This window comes from Hipposideros armiger, unplaced genomic scaffold (genome assembly GCF_001890085.2).
Source record: "Hipposideros armiger isolate ML-2016 unplaced genomic scaffold, ASM189008v1 scaffold_1274, whole genome shotgun sequence".
Classification (NCBI taxonomy): domain Eukaryota; kingdom Metazoa; phylum Chordata; class Mammalia; order Chiroptera; family Hipposideridae; genus Hipposideros; species Hipposideros armiger.
Genome location: NW_017732624.1, coordinates 96,473 through 115,727, shown reverse-complemented (window position 1 = coordinate 115,727; position 19,255 = coordinate 96,473). Strand labels below are relative to the sequence as shown.

Below are 19,255 nucleotides of genomic sequence, written 5' to 3'. Positions count from 1 at the left end.
GTCACTGGCCCTCATATGTGGGATATGAACCGGGGCCCTCTGGCGTCCCAAGCCAGCTCTTAACCATCGTGCCACTCGGCTGGCCCTTGAATATAATTTTGACCCTATGCACCTTCTGAGAATGTCTTAGGGATGCCCAGGAGCTCATGGGCCACACTTTGATATAAAAAAAGAAAGAAACAATTATAATGATTAAGGGCATTTGCTAAAAAATTAATGTTTAGGTTCAGATCTTATTCTGCTATTTAGGCTATTGAATGTAGACAAATTTCTTAATATTTCTTAAGTTTTGTAATCATGTTTCCTCACCTGTAGGATGGATATAGTGATACCCATCCTTCAAGGTTATCATGAGGATTAAGTGAAATATTCTTATGTTTAGTGCCTGGACCTTGTCCAGCTATCGATAAATAGTAGTTGCTGCTGCTATTGGTATGTTATCATACTAAAGCTTGTAGAAACATCCAGATGGCAGCGTATTTAGGTTCTTTAAAGTATTTGAGTAAGCTAAACAGTTAATATTCAGCATTCCCAATATTTTCATATTTTAACTTTGCAGTCATACAAGACAGCTTTGCTTCTCCTGATTTGCCTTTGCTGACATGTTTGACAGATCAGGAGTTTGGGCCTGATTCCTTATTTCACCAAAATGAGCTAAGTTTTGCACCTCTGAGGTAGGATGATTTATTTTTTAATTTGTATATAACCTTTCTACTCTTTTCTTGTTCTGAGTTGTTACTAATATTAAAGACTTTAGCCTAAGGTGAGAGTTTGGGGTGGAAGTTAGATATTCTCAGCGAATAGTCTAAAGGTAAAAGGCCCTAAGTTAAGACATGATGCATATCAATTTGGCCTAGTAACGTGTAAAAATGAGTCAGGTTACCGTAATTTATTTAAAAATGTTTCTAGTGTTTTCTAGCATTTTAGGCATATTTTAATTTAGCGGGCTCACTGGATTTTTCTTTTTGTAAATCTCCCCTTTTGCTTCCCATCAGGCCATCCCCATTTTGTAAAAAGCATTTATTTCATGCTCACTAACTTGTTTGACACACTCCTTTGGATCACCTGATACTGAATGAGCCTACATATCTTTCTTTACCTTAGAGGAGGTGTGAATATGAAGTAATAAAATTATTCTAACAGACACATGTTCAACTTAACAATTATTCCACATTAATCCCCTTTAGAATAGTCATAATGGGAGACAAGTCTGAAATTCTCCAAAACATTTGAAATTATCCAAGAATATGCTTTCTTCTTTTAGGACTAAAAAAAGACACCTTAAATTAAAAACTATAGATATTTACCTAGTAAAAACCTCCACCCTTCACCCTTTTTTGTATTTTTTCATGTTAGTATTTAAAAAAATAAATATTCTTAATGTGTAACTTATTTATTTTTAACTGCATTTTTTCAGGGGAATTCCTGGTAAGTCTGAAGACACCGAATGGTTTTCTCGACCATCGGAAGTTAGTGAAGCTTTATTCCAGGCAACCTCAGAAGTAGCTTCAAACTTTGGTAACAGCCGCTTTAGTGTATCTCAGCACCCACTTATAGGTACTACAGCTGTTGAGCCTCAAGACTCTTTTTTACCTGGTGAACAAGGAACCAAAGAAGAGACCATTTCATCTGATATAGCTGATAAACTGAAAACGCCCAAAGACTCTGATAGTTATGATGCTCTTCGTGCATATATGTCATGGAAGACACAAGAAGTTACACAGGAACCAGAAACCAATTTAGCTGGTAAAGATCAAGTTTCTTTTTCAACTTCATCTGATACAAGTGATGAATATATAACTTCTAAAGAAAGTGACAGTTTTGATGCTGCTTGTTCATACGTGCAATATTGGAAACAAGAAGCTATACAGCAGTCAGAAAAATATTTAACCAGTGAGGACCATGATTTTTGTTCAGATTCATCTGATACAGTTGATAAAAATAAAATTTCTGAGGGAAGTGACAATTTCAGTGCCCCTTTTTCACGTATGTCATGGAGCAAACAAGTTTCCTACCATCCAGAAACATGTCTAATCAGTAAGGACTGTGTTTCTTTTGCACATGAAGCTGCTCCCCATTTTAGTAATACAGTGTCATATTCTTTCTTGCATTGCTTGTTGGAAAAAAGAAGGAAAAGGGTTCCCTTGGTGTCTGATAGTTATTTTCAGAGTGTTTATTTAAGGGCTCCAGCTGAGAATGAGTTGACACAAAAGATGGATTCTTTGGAGGGTTATGAAAGAAATGAAGAAGGTCTGGGGAAAGACTTATATCAATGTTTTGAACTAAAGGAGAATAGCAATACTTTGGCATTTTCAGAGGTTCCTCCCAGATCTTCAGAAATACGGTATATTGATAATGTTGTAGTTATTGATCATTCTGTAAAAGTTTCAGAAACACATGTACTCTCCAGGGGACATGATACCTCTAAGGTAGAGGCTTCTGGTTGTCCTCTTCAGACTATTACATCCAACTTAGGTGAGACATCAGAAGAACTGTATTTTCAAGGGGAAAGAAACCAAAAGGCAAGTTCTGCTTTTGGTGAGAAAAATTTTAATGCTACTGAAAATGTAGCCTTTGAGGCAGTTATTGCCTCTATTGAGCCTTCCAAGAAAGAGAGTACAGTACATGAAATCCAAACTGCCATCAATAAATGTTTAACAAACGACAGCCAAGAAAGGGATCCCCAAAATTCAGAGCTTTCCCTATTCAGTTATAATAAAAACTCTTTCTTTGATAAATTTAGTCACCCACTATGTCATTCTACTCCTGGAGTGTTTGAACCAGCAGCTTCAAAACCATTATTGCATAAAAAAGATGATTATGTTAGCTCCCTGTACTGGCATTCTAATTTAAATTCGCTCCCCAATGCTCCTCAGGAAGTGTTCATTAAGCCACCTTCTTTTATTCCAAAGCTTAATTCAGAGCTTAATTCATCTGCTTCATTAAGTGGAAAATCTCACAGACAGGTTGTTGGTCTTTGTAAAACACCATCAGCTTTATTTCAGTGTGATATAGACAATGAACCATTTCTTCCAGTTGGGAAGACAAAGTCTGTTCCTGCTCTTGACCTTGCAGAGAAGGTAGGATCTTCACACATGTATCCACTGAAAGCTTCAACTTCAGATTCGTTGTCTTTACAAGATTCAAAGCAGCAAACATTTGAAGAAGTTGCAGATTCCTCAAGCTATATTTTGGGTAAGAATGTAAATTCTAGGTATGTCATTGATGGCCCATTTGCAACTATAGGAAGCAGCTTTTCAGCAAACTTGGTGGCCTATGATGCAAAGTCACAAGGTGCTTTACCGATGACCAGTGATGCATCACTAATTGCAGTCGGCCAAGAGACATTGCTGAAAGCTGATAGGGACCTAGGTGAAATTCCTCAGCCTGTGGGAGCCAAGTCCAGTTTAACAATACATACAATTATGCAAAATGACTCATATTTTGTAGCGGGCCTGCAGGGAAAGGCTGAATCTGACATCTGTACCCTGGGTGATGATACTGAATGCTGTAGCCTAGATGAAAATGCTGTTACATGCAGTGAAAGAGTTGCTGAACTACAAAGAGAGGTGAGACACAATAAAATGATAGTTGGGGGAAGCATGATCTTTTCCATTATTGTTTCAGGAAATGGTATTGTTACTTGTTTTTATTTTACTTTTTACTATTTTCCAGATATGTGACCAAAGTGACTCGACTGGTGAGTGCATTGAGCTAGCAGGCTTAGAAAATTTGCTTGATGATCTAGAGATTTGTGACAGCTCCCTGCGCTGGGAGCCTGCTTTGCAACTACCATCCAAGGAAGATAGCTGTTTTGAAGAGTCTGTAAGTTTTTCGAGTTGACATTTCCTGTGGGCTAGGGAAAGAAATATTGTAGTTGATGGGCTGGCCGAGTGGCGCGTTGGTTAAGAACTGGCTTGGGATGCCAGAGGTACCAGGTTTGGATCCCACATATGAGGGCCAGTGACACTGCCCTCCACAGCTAAGATGCTGAAACAGCTCAACCTGGAGCTGGGCTGCTGTGAGTCGCCGGCGACGGCATAGGCTGCAGCTCCTGTGGCAGTGGGTTGCCATGGGCTACCGTGTGTAGCCAGCAGCCAGCGTGAGCGGCCAGCAGCCGCAGTGAGCGGCTGTCCAGAAGCCAGCGACTGATCTGCCTCGCCCAGGAAGAGCGCAATGATGGTGCCAACTTGGGCCAGTGAAGCAACATCCTTCACAACTAGACTGAAGAACAAAAGGACAGCAACTTGTCTGTTCCCCTTCCCCCAATTCCCCAGCACTGTTCCCATCCCCCCAATTCCCCAATAAAAAAAAAAAAACTTTAAAAAAAAACCAAAAAGAAATGTTTGTGTTTTATATGCTGTAAGGCTTAGTGAGTTCTGTGGTATCTTGGCAAAGGCATCCCTTTGGAGCTCCCCAGGCCTTTCATCTTGAAGCACCCTAACTTTTCTAAGTTGTGCCAGGAAGAACCTTTGGGATAGTGTTAAGATTAGACTCATTCATGGAGATATTTATTTGTGCTCCCCCACCCCCACCCCTCAATGTACAAGCCTTGGAATAGGCCCTGGAAGTATTCGGGTATATTCAAGTATTTCTTTTTAGAAGCTCATGAAAGATTTGAGTGCAGAGGTATCTTGAAAATGATAAGAACCTGTGTTTCCCCAGGAAGGATACTGAGGTGTTTAATGTCCAAACTTGCCAGTGTCTCCAAAGGGAACTAACTATCTCTTTCCCAAACGAGCAGCATACTCATATATTATTACATTCCCTTCTTCTCTGTTTATATCATTATCATCATTGTGTGTATGTGTACTAGAAAATTACAACTTCGGGGTGTTATAAAAATTCTGGGTCAACCTCTCTTTTACACAAGGCTTTATTTTCCTGGATCCTTGGATCCCTTGGATTTAATGTTCCTCTGATCCCATTACCGATTGTCTTCTGTCTGATACTATAAGTTCCTACCTGGGTCCCACTTCCGTATAATATATTTTTATATCCTGTTAGTCTTTAAACACAGTTAGATAATATATGTGGCATATTCAGTGTTACTTTCCTTTTCCTGTTTCCCCATGTATAAGATCAGTATGTTAATTCAGTGTTACTTTTCTTTTCCTGTTTTCCCATGTATAAGATTAGTATGTTAATTGGAAAGATACTAATTTGGGTTGCAGCCATACTCATATTTAGATCTTTAGGTTCAGATAATTGATAAGCAGAATGAACAAAAAATATTGTGATGAACTCTTCTTTTTATTTATAATTCATTGAATTTGAAGAGAATTTTAATATAGAGAACTGTTAGGTTAGTTTTATTTTCTTCAGCGTTCTAAAGTAGGCATTGTTTAATTCGAATTTTCAGTCTAATAACAGTGGGGATGGAAATGATAGCTAATACTCTATGCTCAAATACTATGCTAATTTTAGTTATACACATCAATTTGTTTAGTCCTTGTGTCAATCGTATCAGGTAGGATTGTTGGTATTATTATCATCCCCATTTTACAATTGACACTTAGAAGGGTAAGGAACTTGCTTATGATCATTTTGCAAGTAGGGGAACTAGTATTTGAAACTAATGTTATCTGTGTACTTAACCACTATGCCATAAACTATGTCCCTATTTAGCTATTCTTCAGTGAAACCAAGGCCAAGATTTTTCATTATTTGGCAAGAGTGAAGTCAGTTTCAATAAGAATGAGAAACAAAATTTTATCAATTTTAAACTTAGAGTTTCTAATATTTTTTATAGTACTACTTTTGTAATTTGCATCAACTTTTTCAATAGTTAAAATATATTTAAAGAAATGAAGCTATATATTCTGTTAATAGAGATGTGTTGAGATTAACTCTGACCACATTACAAATTTTGTTTGCCCTTAACAGTAGCCTTAAGTATATTTTTTCAGTCTAGGGAGGATGCTGTTCCCTATATATCCTTTACTCTTAGCGCTATTCAAAAGTCTGGGAGTTACATAATGCCAGTATTAGGGGTGCAAGGAGTCAGACATGTCAGTAATCTTCCCACGTGGCTCAGCTTGCTCTCAGGAGGTTTGGTTTCTTCTTTGTTCTCATCTGTGTCTCTGAAGAGTCATTCGTATTTGTGTGCCTGACTTTGACACCTACCTGTCATTCTCTAAATCATTATTTGGTATCCACTTATGTATGATGTAGCTTGGGGCTATGAAAAGAACTGAATATTTGGAGTCAAAACCCTGTTCAGTTACTTTGTTAGCCTTTTGCCTTGGGCAAATGACTTTGGGGGATCACTGTCCTCATCTACATAAAGAAATAGGAATAGTAATAATCAACCTCGTAAATAGTTATATTACATGGGGTAAGGTATAAAGCATTTATATAGTGCCTGGCTGTTCTGTACTTCACTGAAACTAGACTCCTAGACTCTGACCAGTGTTTTCCTACTCTCTGTTGTAATTTTGTTCATTCTTTCTCCTTGTTTCTGGTAGCAGCAACTTCTATTCTTTTAGCCTTTGATGAAATACCGTTTTAGTATCCCTTATTTTAGCCACGTAGCTCTAAATATTGTTTAAGGTTTACTCCTAGATTTTTTTTCTCTTTGTTTTGTTGTCCCCACTTCTTCCAAAAGGCCTAGTTTTCTCTCAAGATTTAAATGCTTTTCTCAGGCCAGCTGAGTGGCTCAGTTGGTTAAGAGCGCGAGCTCTGAGCAACAGGGTTGCCGGTTCGATTCCCACATGGGATGGTGGGTTCTGCCCACCCGCAACTAAGATTAAACACGGCACCTTGAGCTGAGCGGCTGCGAGCTGCCTTTGGGCAGCCGGATGGCGACTGAACTTGGAGCTGAACTAGCTGCACCTCCACAACTAGGATTGAAGGACAACAACTTGGCTAGTCCCCTTCCACAATTCCCCAATAAAAAAAATTCCCCCAAAAAAAGAACCACTGGTCTAGAGAAACCTATATGGGCAGTAGAAGAAGAATGTATTTCTACACCCTGCCAGCTTCCAAGAATGTTCATTACTACACAATGGAAAAACCTTGGTAAAAGTGGATAGAAAAATTCATGCTTACATACATTTTTAGACTCTCCTGAGAGGGCATCCCTGGAATAATCTTTTTAGGAAAATTAAGAAACCTAAAAGTGGTATATTGTTTTCATATTAGAGCATACTATGAATTTGGTGAAAAGTTGTATACATTTATGTACTAACATCACCAATAATGGTTTCTAATTGCTTTTCTAGCAAGGACATGTTGGGATCTGATGAAACTTTAGGAACTTTTTCAGCATTTAACCTTTACTTCAGTGTCAGTTTATACCCACTACTTTAGTTCCAAGAAATTTGAGGACTTTTGTTTTTTGGTAACTGATCACAGATAGTTTTTTGGTGCTTTTATTTTTCTTCTAAACATTTGTGGATTTCTTGAAAATATTCTTCTTCCTTCTTCCCTCCTTGCCTCTTTCCTTTCCACAACACACCTCTCCTTTAAAAAAAAAAAATCCTTGTACCGTAGTTCAAATCCTGCAACGATCATACTATTATAAGGAGCAAACTCTGAGTTATAGAACACTTCTAGGCGTCCTATCTGTAATATTCTATACAGGCAAACTTTCAGACCCTCAGAATAAGTTGTAGCGCCTTCTTGGAATTAACCAAACAAGATAGACCCGTATATGAATTCAAGAGGACTGAGAATATAATCTTAAGGAACTGGTATAACTAATATAATTTATAAACCTTAATAAAAAATGAGATTTGTTTTTAGCAGGTAAAGCCTAAAATTAACCTTTTTTTCTTTATTTTTTATCTCTTTTCATAGGTAGGTCATTCTAATATGGACATTAATCAGTCTTTTTCACCTGTATTGCCTCCATTTGTTCATGAGCCAGCCAGAGAGTTGGAATATCACTCTTCAGATCTCAGAATGTTGAGGATATCTCCTCAGATTGTGCCTAAGACTCTCAAACATTTATCAGGTACGTAGAAAAGGAGATATGAAGCATCCTTATGGCTAACTTGTTAAAAATCTGACTTTTTATTTTGAACTCCTGCAATAATGTTAACTTTGGATTGGGTGTATTTATAAATACCCAGGTCTTTTATTAGATGAGCCATTTGATTTTTCATTGAGTTCTTCATGACAATGTTTAGAACTGAATTACATGGAGGGGTTGATAGTACAGTCAGTTTGTTCCTATATTCCTTTCTGTGACTTGAAGGGAAAAATAATTGAGCACAAGAGGATAAGAGTGGATGCAAATAAGTTGTAGAGAGGAAACTGAGAGCTTATTTTTGATGTAGAAAGCAAGATTATCTGCTGCAGGAGGTGGGGACGGATGGAGGTATTAGGAGGTTAGTGGAGAGTGGCTTGCTTGGTGAAGGCTCAGAATTTATGTTGAAGTGAATAGGGGATGGAGCTGACCAAGGCCAAGCAAAAGGATTGGCAGGTGGTTCTGAGAAGTCAGCTGAAGTTAGACATGATTTTATAACATTGTCAGCATCTCTGATTTTTCTCTACTAAAACTCAGGAATGGAGAAGATGAATTACAGGATTGATTCTTGGTTGAGGGATTTGTTGAGTGGGCGGTTGTGGTGAAAGGATAGCAATGGAAAGGAATCAGTGAGAGAAAAGTTGATCAGCTATTGGTTTCAGTCAGCAGAGGGAAAAACAAGAAGTCAGGAGAGTTGTTAGTCTGGGAGAAAATAGAAGGAACAGAGATTTCTTTATGAAGTTTAATAGATGAGGTGGGGATGAGTTACTGAGAGAGCTAGAAGAATGGGTAACTTTGGTCAGAGTGAGTACATTTAGATGGGGATCAGTTTAAAGGGTGATAAGATCCATTGCTTGGCCCTGGGATTAGATAGGAGTTGAATGTAAAAATCACTGGGATAAAGTAAATTGAGATTTTTTTTTAGGCTAGCTTATTTATTGGATTGTTAACTACGTTTAAATATTTTCTGATTATGTGGGATTTGGGGTTTAGGTCTGTGTATCAGACCTTGAAGTCTTCAAAAAATGAATGGAAGCAGCTGGGAGTCGCAAGGAGAAACGTGATAAAGGGTGGTATTGAAGCTGTTTGTGGCCTAAGCTTCCACAAGGAGGTTTCATTTGTATGGTTTTGTTTGTTTATTTGAGGAAGATGGAAAACAATGGGAAGGAAATGATTGTGATGCCAACTTTCATCTCCTTGTTTCCAGAGTCATGGTATATGCAAGCAGGCTGCAAATGTAATAGTATTATCAGAGGAAAATCAAGTTTTTTTTTAAGGCAAAAAGTTGGAGAGTATTCTCTGAAAATTTTGAGAAAGGTTGTTTATTTAATAGAATGGTTTCAGAGAGCACAGAAGAAAGAAGGGAGGGAAGGAATAAATAGTGGGAGGAACCAAGGTAAGAAAACAGAGCAGAAATAGAATGTGGGGACAGGCGACTGGTAATATTTGCCTTTTGTCTGGACCAGGGGTTTCAGTGATGAGTGGCCTCAAATATACTAATTTTACCAGAAGTAATTTTGATACCAGAACAATATGAGGGTCCTAACTCTTATCTGGTCTGTTCTTAGAGATGAAATGAGGACTGCCATAGGACTTGAGAAGGGCATTGTGTCTACAAATGTCTTTTTGTGGCCTTCTTGAACAAATTATAGCATGCCTTGGTAAAGAATTCTCAGGTTGCAGTCTATTCTCCCTTATATCCTTCGAAATTGTCCTCAGGTTCTTGGGTATTCTGTCCTGTTTTTTTCCTCTTTGCATTTCAGTTTGGTAAGTTTCTGTTGACCTACTTCATGGCTCACTGATTCATTCCTCAGCTTGTCCAGCCTACTGATGAACCCATCAAAGGCATCCTTCATTTCTGTAATAGTGTTTTTGATTTCTAATGTTTCTTTTTTATTCTTTCTTAGAGTTTTCATCTCACTGCTTACATTACTCATCTGTTCTTACATGTTGTCCACTTTTTCCATTAGAGCTCTCAGTGTATTAATCATAGTTCTTAAAATTCCTGGTCTGATAATCCCCAAATCTCTGCCATTTCTGAGTCAGGTCCTATTGCTTGCTTTGTTTCTTCAGACTGTTTTTTTGCCTTTTAACATACCTTGTAAGTTTTGTTGAACACTGGACATAATATATTAGGTAAAAAGACTGAGGTAAATGGGCCTTTGTTGTGAAGTTTTAAGTTTATCTTTGTTGTGAGGCTGTATTACTGTGAGCTGTACCTGTGGTGTCAAGACACTAAAATTTCCTGTGGTGTCCTTGTTTTTTCTCCCATGTTGTCTTTTGGTTTCCCTTGAGACTCCTTCTTAAACAGGATCTGTGGCTTGTTTGCATTCTTTCATCTATAATTACTTATACAGAAGCTCTGTTGATGTAGTGGTACTATGTGGAGGGGAGAGGTTGCATTATAATAACCCTATGGTTAGGCCTCAGTCCTTTAGTGAGCCTGTTTCCCTGAGCTATTACATTTACAAGTGCTTCTCAGCCTTTTTCCCTCCTTAGGTGAAACAGGAAGGCTAGAGGGGGCTAGAGTTGGGTATTTCCCTTCTCTCAGCTTGGTTAGGCTCTGATAAAACCAAGTCAGGCTCTGGTAATTTAGTTTCCCTTGAGGTCAGCCTATTGTTATGGAGACCAGAGGTCTCTGGGTTTCTAAAATGGTTACTTTCCCCTTTCCCTTGCCATAAATGCGAGGGCATTTTTGTCATATCATCCTGTGAGCCTCAGGGGGTTCCAGGAAGTAAAACTCATGAAAATGTGGGGTCCCCTCTAAAGCTGGTCCCCAGGAATTTTTATCTCTCAAGTGAGTCCATACTTAGCCTCTAGCAGTTTGTTAATAATAGTTTAACTTTTCCTACCAATTCCTGGTTCCAGAGGCTTCTTGCTCCCCATAATCTGTGATTTTCTGTATTCACCTGTCTCTACAGTTTTCAAGATGTTGGTTTACCTTATAAACTCATTCTCTGATGGGTCTAAGAAGAGTTGTTGATTTTCAGTTTGTTCAGCTCTTTTCTTGTGATATGGGAGTGACTTCTAAGCTCTACATGTTGGACAAGAAAAATCTCTTTTTAAAAATTGTTTAAATGTATAATAAAAGCAACTAAACTAGAACTTTGGAAGGAATATCATATATTTAGAATGAAAATTTAAACCATTAGTTTTTTGTAAAAACAGCCTTTTGAGATGTAATTCACATACCATACAATTCACTCACTTAAAGTGTACAAGTCACTGAGTTGTGCAAACATCACTACACTCTAATTTTAGAACATTTCATGTCCCCGGGGAAACCCTGTACCCTTTAGCAGTTACTCCCTACTCTATACCCCCCTGAGCACTCCCAACCCTAGGCAACGCTAACCCGCTGTGTCTATAAATTTGCCAGTTCTGGACATTTTTGTATAAATAAAATCATACAACATGTATTCTTCTGTGACTGACTTTTTTCATTGAGTGCCTTTTTAAGGTTTATCCATGTTATAGCATGCATCAGTACTTTTGTATGTTAATTTTGTAGCCTGCAACCTTGCTTAACTACTTGTTTATTGTTTCTAATAATTTTGTGTGGATTTCTTATAAATTTTCTGTATAAGACCAAGTCATCTACAAATATAGTCTTACTTCTTCCTTTCCAATATGGATGCCTTTTATATATTTCATTTTCCAATTGCTCTGATTAGTACCTCCAGTACAGTGTTGCATAGAAGTGGCAAGAGCAGATATATTTGTCTTGTCCTGGTTTTGTGGGAAGGTATCAAGTCTTTTGACACTAAGTATGATGTTAGCTGTGGAATTTTTACAGATGCTCTTTATCAGGCTAAGGAAGTTCTCTTTTATTTTTAGTTCTTAGAGTATATTTATCACGTTAGGATGTTAGATTTTGTTAAATGTTTTTCTGCATTTTTTATGATGACCTGATGGCTTTTCCCTTTATTCTAATAATATGGTGCATCATTAATTAGTTATCATACGCTGAGCCAACCTTGCATTATTTGTTACATATGCCACTTGGTTATGGTGTATAAACCTTTTTGTATGTTGCTGGATTCCTTTTGCCAGTAAATTCATTTTTTTGAGGAATTTTGTATTTGTAGTCATAATAGATACTGGTGTGTAGATTTCTTCGTTGTTGTTGGGTTTTCGTACCAGGGTAATAATAGTCATAAGTTGAGTTAGGAAGCATTCTCTCTTCTCTTCTCTTCTCTTCTCTTCTCTTCTCTTCTCTTCTCTTCTCTTCTCTTCTCTTCTCTTCATTTCTCTTCTCTTCTCTTCTTTTCTAGTTTTTGGAAGAGTACGTAAAGGATTGGTATTAGTTATACTGATTTCATCTGTTTACCTTCTGTAAGTCTATTGAGAGTTTATATGTTTTATGAGTCAGTTTTCATAATTTGTGTCTTTCATGGAATTGATCCATTCTAGCTAGGTTATCCAGTTTGTTGGCATATAGCTGTTCATGGTATTACCATATATCCTTTTTATTTTGTGAGACTGGTAGTAATGCCCACTCTTTCATTTCTTTTTTTTTTTTTTTTTTTTTTTTTTTTTTTTGTGTGTGTGTGTGTGTGTGTGTGTGTGTGTGTAAATGCCTTAGGGTCTGTCTTTGAGCCTGTATAATTCTGGTTGGTTGTGCAGTTTTGAACCTGTGTACATCCGTGTGCCTAACACGTTGGGCAACTACCTACATGACTGTATGTGTACGGCTGTGTATCCGAATCTGAATATGTCGTGTAGTTCGTATACATACGAACTACATAGCTATGTAAACCATATACATATGTATATGTACCTGTGTCTCAGGATCTGTGCATCCTACAATGATGGTGTGGGTGTGAATGTGTGTGATTTTGTGTCTGCATATCCGTACATCTGAGTGGGTGTTGTGTGTATGACTGTGTAAATTGTGAACATGTACATGTGTCTCCCGTGGGCATTCGTGTTGCACGTGTGTCTCTGTGTGCATGTGAGGAGTGGGGTCTGTGCTGGGGGATTCCCGGCCCCCCACACTCACACCCACCAGGCCCCGGGAGGGGGCAGCAGCGGTGGCGGAGGCTGCGGCAGGGAGACCCTCCTCCCCGCCTGCCCCGCCCCCACCCCCGGCCCCTACCTGCCGGCCGCTTCGCCGACCGCCCGAACCGCCAGAAGCTGCGGGCCCGGGGGCCGCTGGGGGCCTTCCTCTTGTGGTGTGAGTTGCCCATGGTGGGCGCGGGAGCCGGCGCGGGAACCCAAGCGAAGCCCAACCAGCCCCACCGCGGGGCCAGCGGCCCTGGGAGGCAAGCAGAGAGACGCGCGGGCGGCCACCGCAGACCCCACTCTTTCATTTCTGATATTAGTAATTGGAGTCTCTCTCTCTCTCTCTCTCTCTCTCTCTCTCTCTCTCTCTCTCTCTCTCTCTCTGTCTGTCTCTGCCTCTCTCTTCTCTGTCTCTCTGTCTCTCCTCTAGCTAAATAGTGTCAATTTTTGGTTGATCTTTTCAAAGATATAAACTTTGGTTTCTCTACTTTTTCTAATTTTTTTCTTTCCCATTTAAACCTCTATGTCATTTATTTTCATTTTAGTCTTTTTTCTTTCAATTGCTTCAGTTTTAGTTTGTGCTTTTTACTGTTTCTTAAGGTGAAAGTTTAGGTTATTGATTTGAGATATTTCATTTTAATATAGGTGTTTATATCAATAAATTTCTAAGCACTGCTTTAGCTTCATGTGGTGAGTTTTGGTTGTGTTTTTGTTTTAATTCACCTAAAATATTGCCAAATTTCCATTGTAATTTTTCTTGTTGACCTCTTGGTTATCTGGGAGTATGTTGTTTAATTTCCACATATTCATGGATTTCCTTTTGCTATTGAGATCTCATTTGATTGTTTTTTTGGGAGAACATATATTTTGTATGATTTCAGTTTTTAAATTTTGTTGAAGCTTATTTTATGTCCTAGCATATAGTTTATCCTGTAGAATGTATAGTTTGTGCTTAAGAAGAATGTGCATTCTGCTGTTGTTAGGTGGTGAGTTCTATACATATCTGTTAGTTCTAGTGGATTTACAGTGTTCCAGTCTTCTGCTTCCTTGTTGATCTTCTGCCTACTTGTTTTCTCCATTTTTGAAAGTAGGGTATTGAAATTTCCAACTATTACTGTTTAATTGTCTGCTTCCCCCTTCTTTTCTGTCAGGTTTACTTCATATATTTTGAGATATGATATTAAGTGCATTTATGTTTATGTATTATAATTTATAATATGTTACATTCCTGATGATTGACTTTTTTGTGGATGTAAATTGTCCTTTAATTCTAGTAACTTTTTTGTTTTAAATTTTTGCCTTATGTCAGTATAGATACTCTAGCTCTTACGGTTGCTTTTTGTATGGCATATCTTTTTCATCCCTTTTGTCAATCTATTTGTATTTTAAATCTAAAGTACATCTCTTATAAAGAGCTTATAGCTAGATTTTTTTCTTTTTAATGCAGACTGATAAAATAAAAAACAAGAAAGAACAAAAAGTAAAAAAAACAAAAAGAAAAATGCAGACTGATAATCTTTGCCTTTTGATGGGATTGTTTAATCCATTCACATTTAGTGTCATTATGGATAAGATTGGGTTTACATTTTCTGGTTTACCTTTTATTTTCCATATGTCTCATGTCTTTTGTGTTCTTCCATTCTATTGTACTTTATTTTTTTAGTGCATTAAGTGAATATTTTCTAGTGTGACATTTTAGGTTCTTTAATGACTTTCTAGTTATTTTTTAAAGTTATTAGGTTGTCGGAAAAGTCACGACGCGTTTTTGCAATGAAAAACATAGAAAAAATACACCATGACTTTTCCAACAACCCAATATATTCTTAGTAGTTGCTGTAGGACTTACAAAATTTATCATATCGTCATATACTCCTGATTTATACTACTTTAGTATGATACAGAGACATTACTCTGGCATAGCTCTATTCCCTCTTCCTTTTTTATGCTATTATTTTTATATACATACTACGTCTATATGTGTTACAAACCCAAGAATATATTGTTATAATTATATAATTTTACATATTTTAAAGGAGACAAGAGAAGTAGGGAGAGCAAATATTTATATAAAAAAGTTAAAATAATTTATTATTTTTCAATTACAGTTGACATACAATATTATATTAGTTTAAGGCGTACAACATAGCAATTAGTCATTTATATAACTTTCGAAGTGATCACTCTGATAAATCTAGCACCCATCTGATGCTATACAGTTACAGTATTGACTATATTTCCTATGCTACATTTTTCATCCCCTTGACTGTTTTGTAACTACCAATTTGTACTTCTTAATCCCTTCCCCTTTTTCACCCACCCCACCAACCCCCCTCCCATCTCACAACCATTAAAATGTTCTCTGTATCTGTTTGTTTCTGTTTTGTTTGTTTATTTTGTTCTGTAAATTCCACTCATAAGTGAAATCATATGGCATTTGTCTTTCTCTGTTGGGTTTACTCTTAGTATAATACCCTCTAGGTCCATTCATGTTGTTGCAGATGGCATGATTTCATTCTTTTTTATGACTGAGTAATATTCCATTGTATATACCCAATCATATCTTCTTTATCCATCTGTCTATCGGTGGACACTTAGGTTGCTTCCATTTCTTGGCTATTGTATAATAAATAATGCTGCAATGAGCATAGGGGGTCTATATGTCTTTTTAAATTAGTGCTGTGGGTTTCTTAACATAAATACCCAGAAATGGATATTTGTTTTTGTTTGTTTGTTTTTGTTTTGTTTGTTTTTGTTTTTTTTAAGATTTTATTGCGGAATTGGGGGAGGGGAACAGCATTGAGGAGTCGTGGAAGGAGAACAGAAAGTTGCTGTCCTTTTGTTCTTCATTCTAGTTGTGGAGGATGTTGCTTCATTGGCCCATATTGGTATTATCATTGCGCTCTTCCTGAGTGAGGCAATTGGTCGCCTGCCACCAGATGGCCGCTCACGGCAGCTCATATCAGCTGCCAGCTGCTCACGCTGGCTGGCAGCCACACACGGTAGCTTATGGCAGCCCACTGCAGCTTCACTGCAGGCTACGCCGTCGACTGGCAACTCACGATAGCTCAGCTCCAGGTCGAGCTGTTGTTCACCATCTTAGCTGTAGAGGGCGCAGTGTCATTGGCTCTCATGTGGGTTCTGAACTGAGGCCCTGCTGTTCAGAGCCGGCACTTCCAAGGCAACTCTTAACCAATGCGCCACATGGCTGGCCCTGGATATTTGTTTGTTGGAAGTATTTTATTACTGATTCAATTTCCTTACTAGTGATCTGTCTGTTTAGATTTTTCTCTTTCTTCATGATTCAGTCTTGGTAGGTTGTATGTTTGTAGGAATTTATCCATTTCTTCTAGGTTGTCAAATTTGTTGGTGTTTAATTCCCGTAGCAGTCTCTTACTATCTTTTGTATTTCTCTGGTATCAGTTGTAATGTCTCCTCTTTCATTTCTGATTCTAACTGAGTCCTGTCTCTTTTTTTCTTGGTGAGTCCAGCCAACGGGTTGTCAATTTTGTTTATCTTTAAAGAAGCAGCTCTTGGCTTCATTGACCTTTTCTATTATCTTTTCATTCTCTGTGTTAGCATTTATTTCTGTTCTGACCTTTGTTTCCTTCCTTCTACTAACATTGGGCTTTATTTGCTCTTGTTTTTCTACTTCTTTTAGGTTATGTAAGATTTTTCTTGTTTTTTGATATAGGCATTTATTTCAATAAGCTCCCCTCTTAGAACTGCTTTTGTTGCACCCCATTAATTTTGGTATCTTGTATTTCCATTTGTCTCAAGGTATTTTTAACTTTCTCTTTTGATTTCTTCTTTGACCCATTATGTTTTGATTTATTAATTTCTTGAGCCTTTTGTTCCCTCACAAAAATTTTCATAACCCATGTCTTTCTAAAGTTACTATGCAGCACCCATTCTTTCCTTCTCTTTTAGTTTTTTGAAGAGTTAATACTTGCCATTTCTGCTTTTTTACCTTACAATTCACTCCTTATCCCATTTCATTTTATGTTTAGCTACTTTCTTGAAGCTCACCAATGAGTTTAAAGTGGCAGCCAGTTTTAGTGAAAAGAGTTCAGAATTTTTAGTTAGAATTAGAAGGCTAAAGTGCCTGGTTTTGTGATACACTCACTGTACAATTCTAGAGAAATATATCTTTATTACTCAAAGTGTGGCCTGAGAACCAATAGTTTTGGGTATCACCAGGGAGATTGTTAGAAATGCAGAATTTGAGGTTCCACCCCAGATCTACTGAATCAGAATTTAACAAGATCTTTACATTGAGCAGTACTTTTACATTGTTATCTTTGAAACTTAATTTCCCTACTCATAAGTTATAGATAATACTTGCTGTATATATCATTCATCTTACATCTGACACACTATATGTTTTACCAATTTATTGTCTGTTTCCTTCTATTAGAATGTAAGCTTTGTCTATTTATTTGTTGGTTCTATTTCCTATATCTAGAATCATGACTGGGCCATGTTAAGATTCATTTTTTTTTTTTTTAAGATTTTTATTGGGGAATTGGGGGAAGGGAAACAGACAAGTTGCTGTCATTTTGTTCTTCAGTCTAGTTGTGGAGGACGTTGCTTCACTGGCCCAAGTTGACACCATCATTGCGCTCTTCCTAGACGAGGCAGATTAGTCGCCGGCTTCTGGACGGCTGCTCATAGCGGCTGCTGGTCCCTCACGCTGGCTGCTGGCTACATACCCATGGCAACCCACTGCCACAGGGGCTGCAGCCTATGCTGTTACCGGCGATACATGGCAGCCCAGCTCCAGGCTGAGCTGTTGTTCAGCATTTTAGCTGTGGAGGGCAGTGTCACTGGCCCTCATATGTGGGATCTGAACCGGGGCCCTCTGGCGTCCCAAGCTAGTTCTTAACCATCGCGCCACTTGGCCGGCCCTTAACATTCATTTTTTTAATGAATAAATGAATGAACACATTACTTGTCAAATCTTGCCATTTATATTGCAGTCATTTACTTTCCACTGCCATTTAGAACTACTTTTATTTAGAATTACTGTATCAGACAGTACAAATATAGAACATTTCCATTGTTTTCAAAAGTTCTGATTACACTTTTGTATTCCTTTCCCACCCACCTTGAATCTATATTTCTGCAGTATAGTTCTGATCTTATCTGTCAACAATTTCCATGCCATGTAGAATTAAGTTCAAACATCTTAACATAGCCTTTGTAGTATTTAAAGTTTCTCATAATTGAAAATACGTATCTTATTATGGGCGCATTTATTAGGAGAAAGCATAGCATCCCTCTGGGCCATATTGCACAGCCCTTGTAGGTCTTGGCGGAAAGGGTAATCCATGAAAATAAGTTGATCAACTTTTGCTATGTATGGAATAAAGTATTTTGTCTCGATTGAGGAGTCTTATATTTTCTGCCAGCAGATATGACCCAATAACAGGCTAACTTATTGGCTTATAAGAAGTGTGAAATCAAATTCCAGAGTAGAGACCGTTTTCCCGCCACACTGAGAATTCTTTAAAAATCCAAATTTTAAGATCTGCATGTAGCCATAAAAAATACTGCTATCTTTAATTTATTGCGTGATTGTTGAGTATTTAAAGTTTTTACACATTTTTTTTAGATTGTTTCTTTAAGTGTCTTTGTAATAAATATCTTTGAGTATACATGTTTGTATCCTTTGATGACTATTTCATTAGGATTCCATTCTAGAAGTATAAAAGTTCTAAGGATGCAAATCTTGCTTTATTTCTTTTAGTGAATAACAAATATTATTTTTAATTCAAAAAATTTATAATAACAAATCTCCTTTTCTTTAGGAGATACTTCTAAAGGAGGCATAACTGAAATTACTCAATCCAACTTGAAACCAGGCATCACTACCACTCCTGGAGATTCACACATTGGATCTCATTTACCCTTGTCCCCTGTAAGGTCTTCTGTGGAGAATACCATTGATCAACATATTGATACTCTCAACCAACAGATATTGGCAGATGGTCATGTAACTGAAGAGACACTAAATGTTTCAGCTATTCCTGAACTAGCTGACCAAAATACTGGCATATCTACAATCCCTTCAGGTTCCAACACACAAGGAGAGAAGCCCAGTATTTTCTACCCACAGGCCTTGGGAAACAGTCATCAAACTGAAGAGGCTCTAAGAGTTTCAGCTGTTTCTGGACCTGCTGACCAGAAGACTGAGAAAACAACAGTACCTTCTAGTTCATATAGAGAGAAGCACATTATTTTGTCCCAGCAACAGCTGCCAGGCAGTCATCTAACTGAACA

The 19,255-nt window shown here is 37.7% G+C and overlaps 1 protein-coding gene across 1 annotated transcript in view; it reads left to right on the top strand.

Annotated features, from left to right (window-relative positions):
- Nucleotides 1–19,255, top strand: part of ALMS1 (ALMS1 centrosome and basal body associated protein) — a 130,386-nt gene that overhangs the window by 34,297 nt on the left and 76,834 nt on the right. Inside the window, exons 3-8 of the mRNA XM_019633288.1 lie at nucleotides 560–674; nucleotides 1,418–3,195; nucleotides 3,451–3,569; nucleotides 3,676–3,825; nucleotides 7,801–7,957; nucleotides 18,784–19,247. Coding sequence (XP_019488833.1) covers nucleotides 560–674; nucleotides 1,418–3,195; nucleotides 3,451–3,569; nucleotides 3,676–3,825; nucleotides 7,801–7,957; nucleotides 18,784–19,247 — 2,783 coding nt within the window. The remainder of the gene's footprint in view (nucleotides 1–559; nucleotides 675–1,417; nucleotides 3,196–3,450; nucleotides 3,570–3,675; nucleotides 3,826–7,800; nucleotides 7,958–18,783; nucleotides 19,248–19,255) is intronic.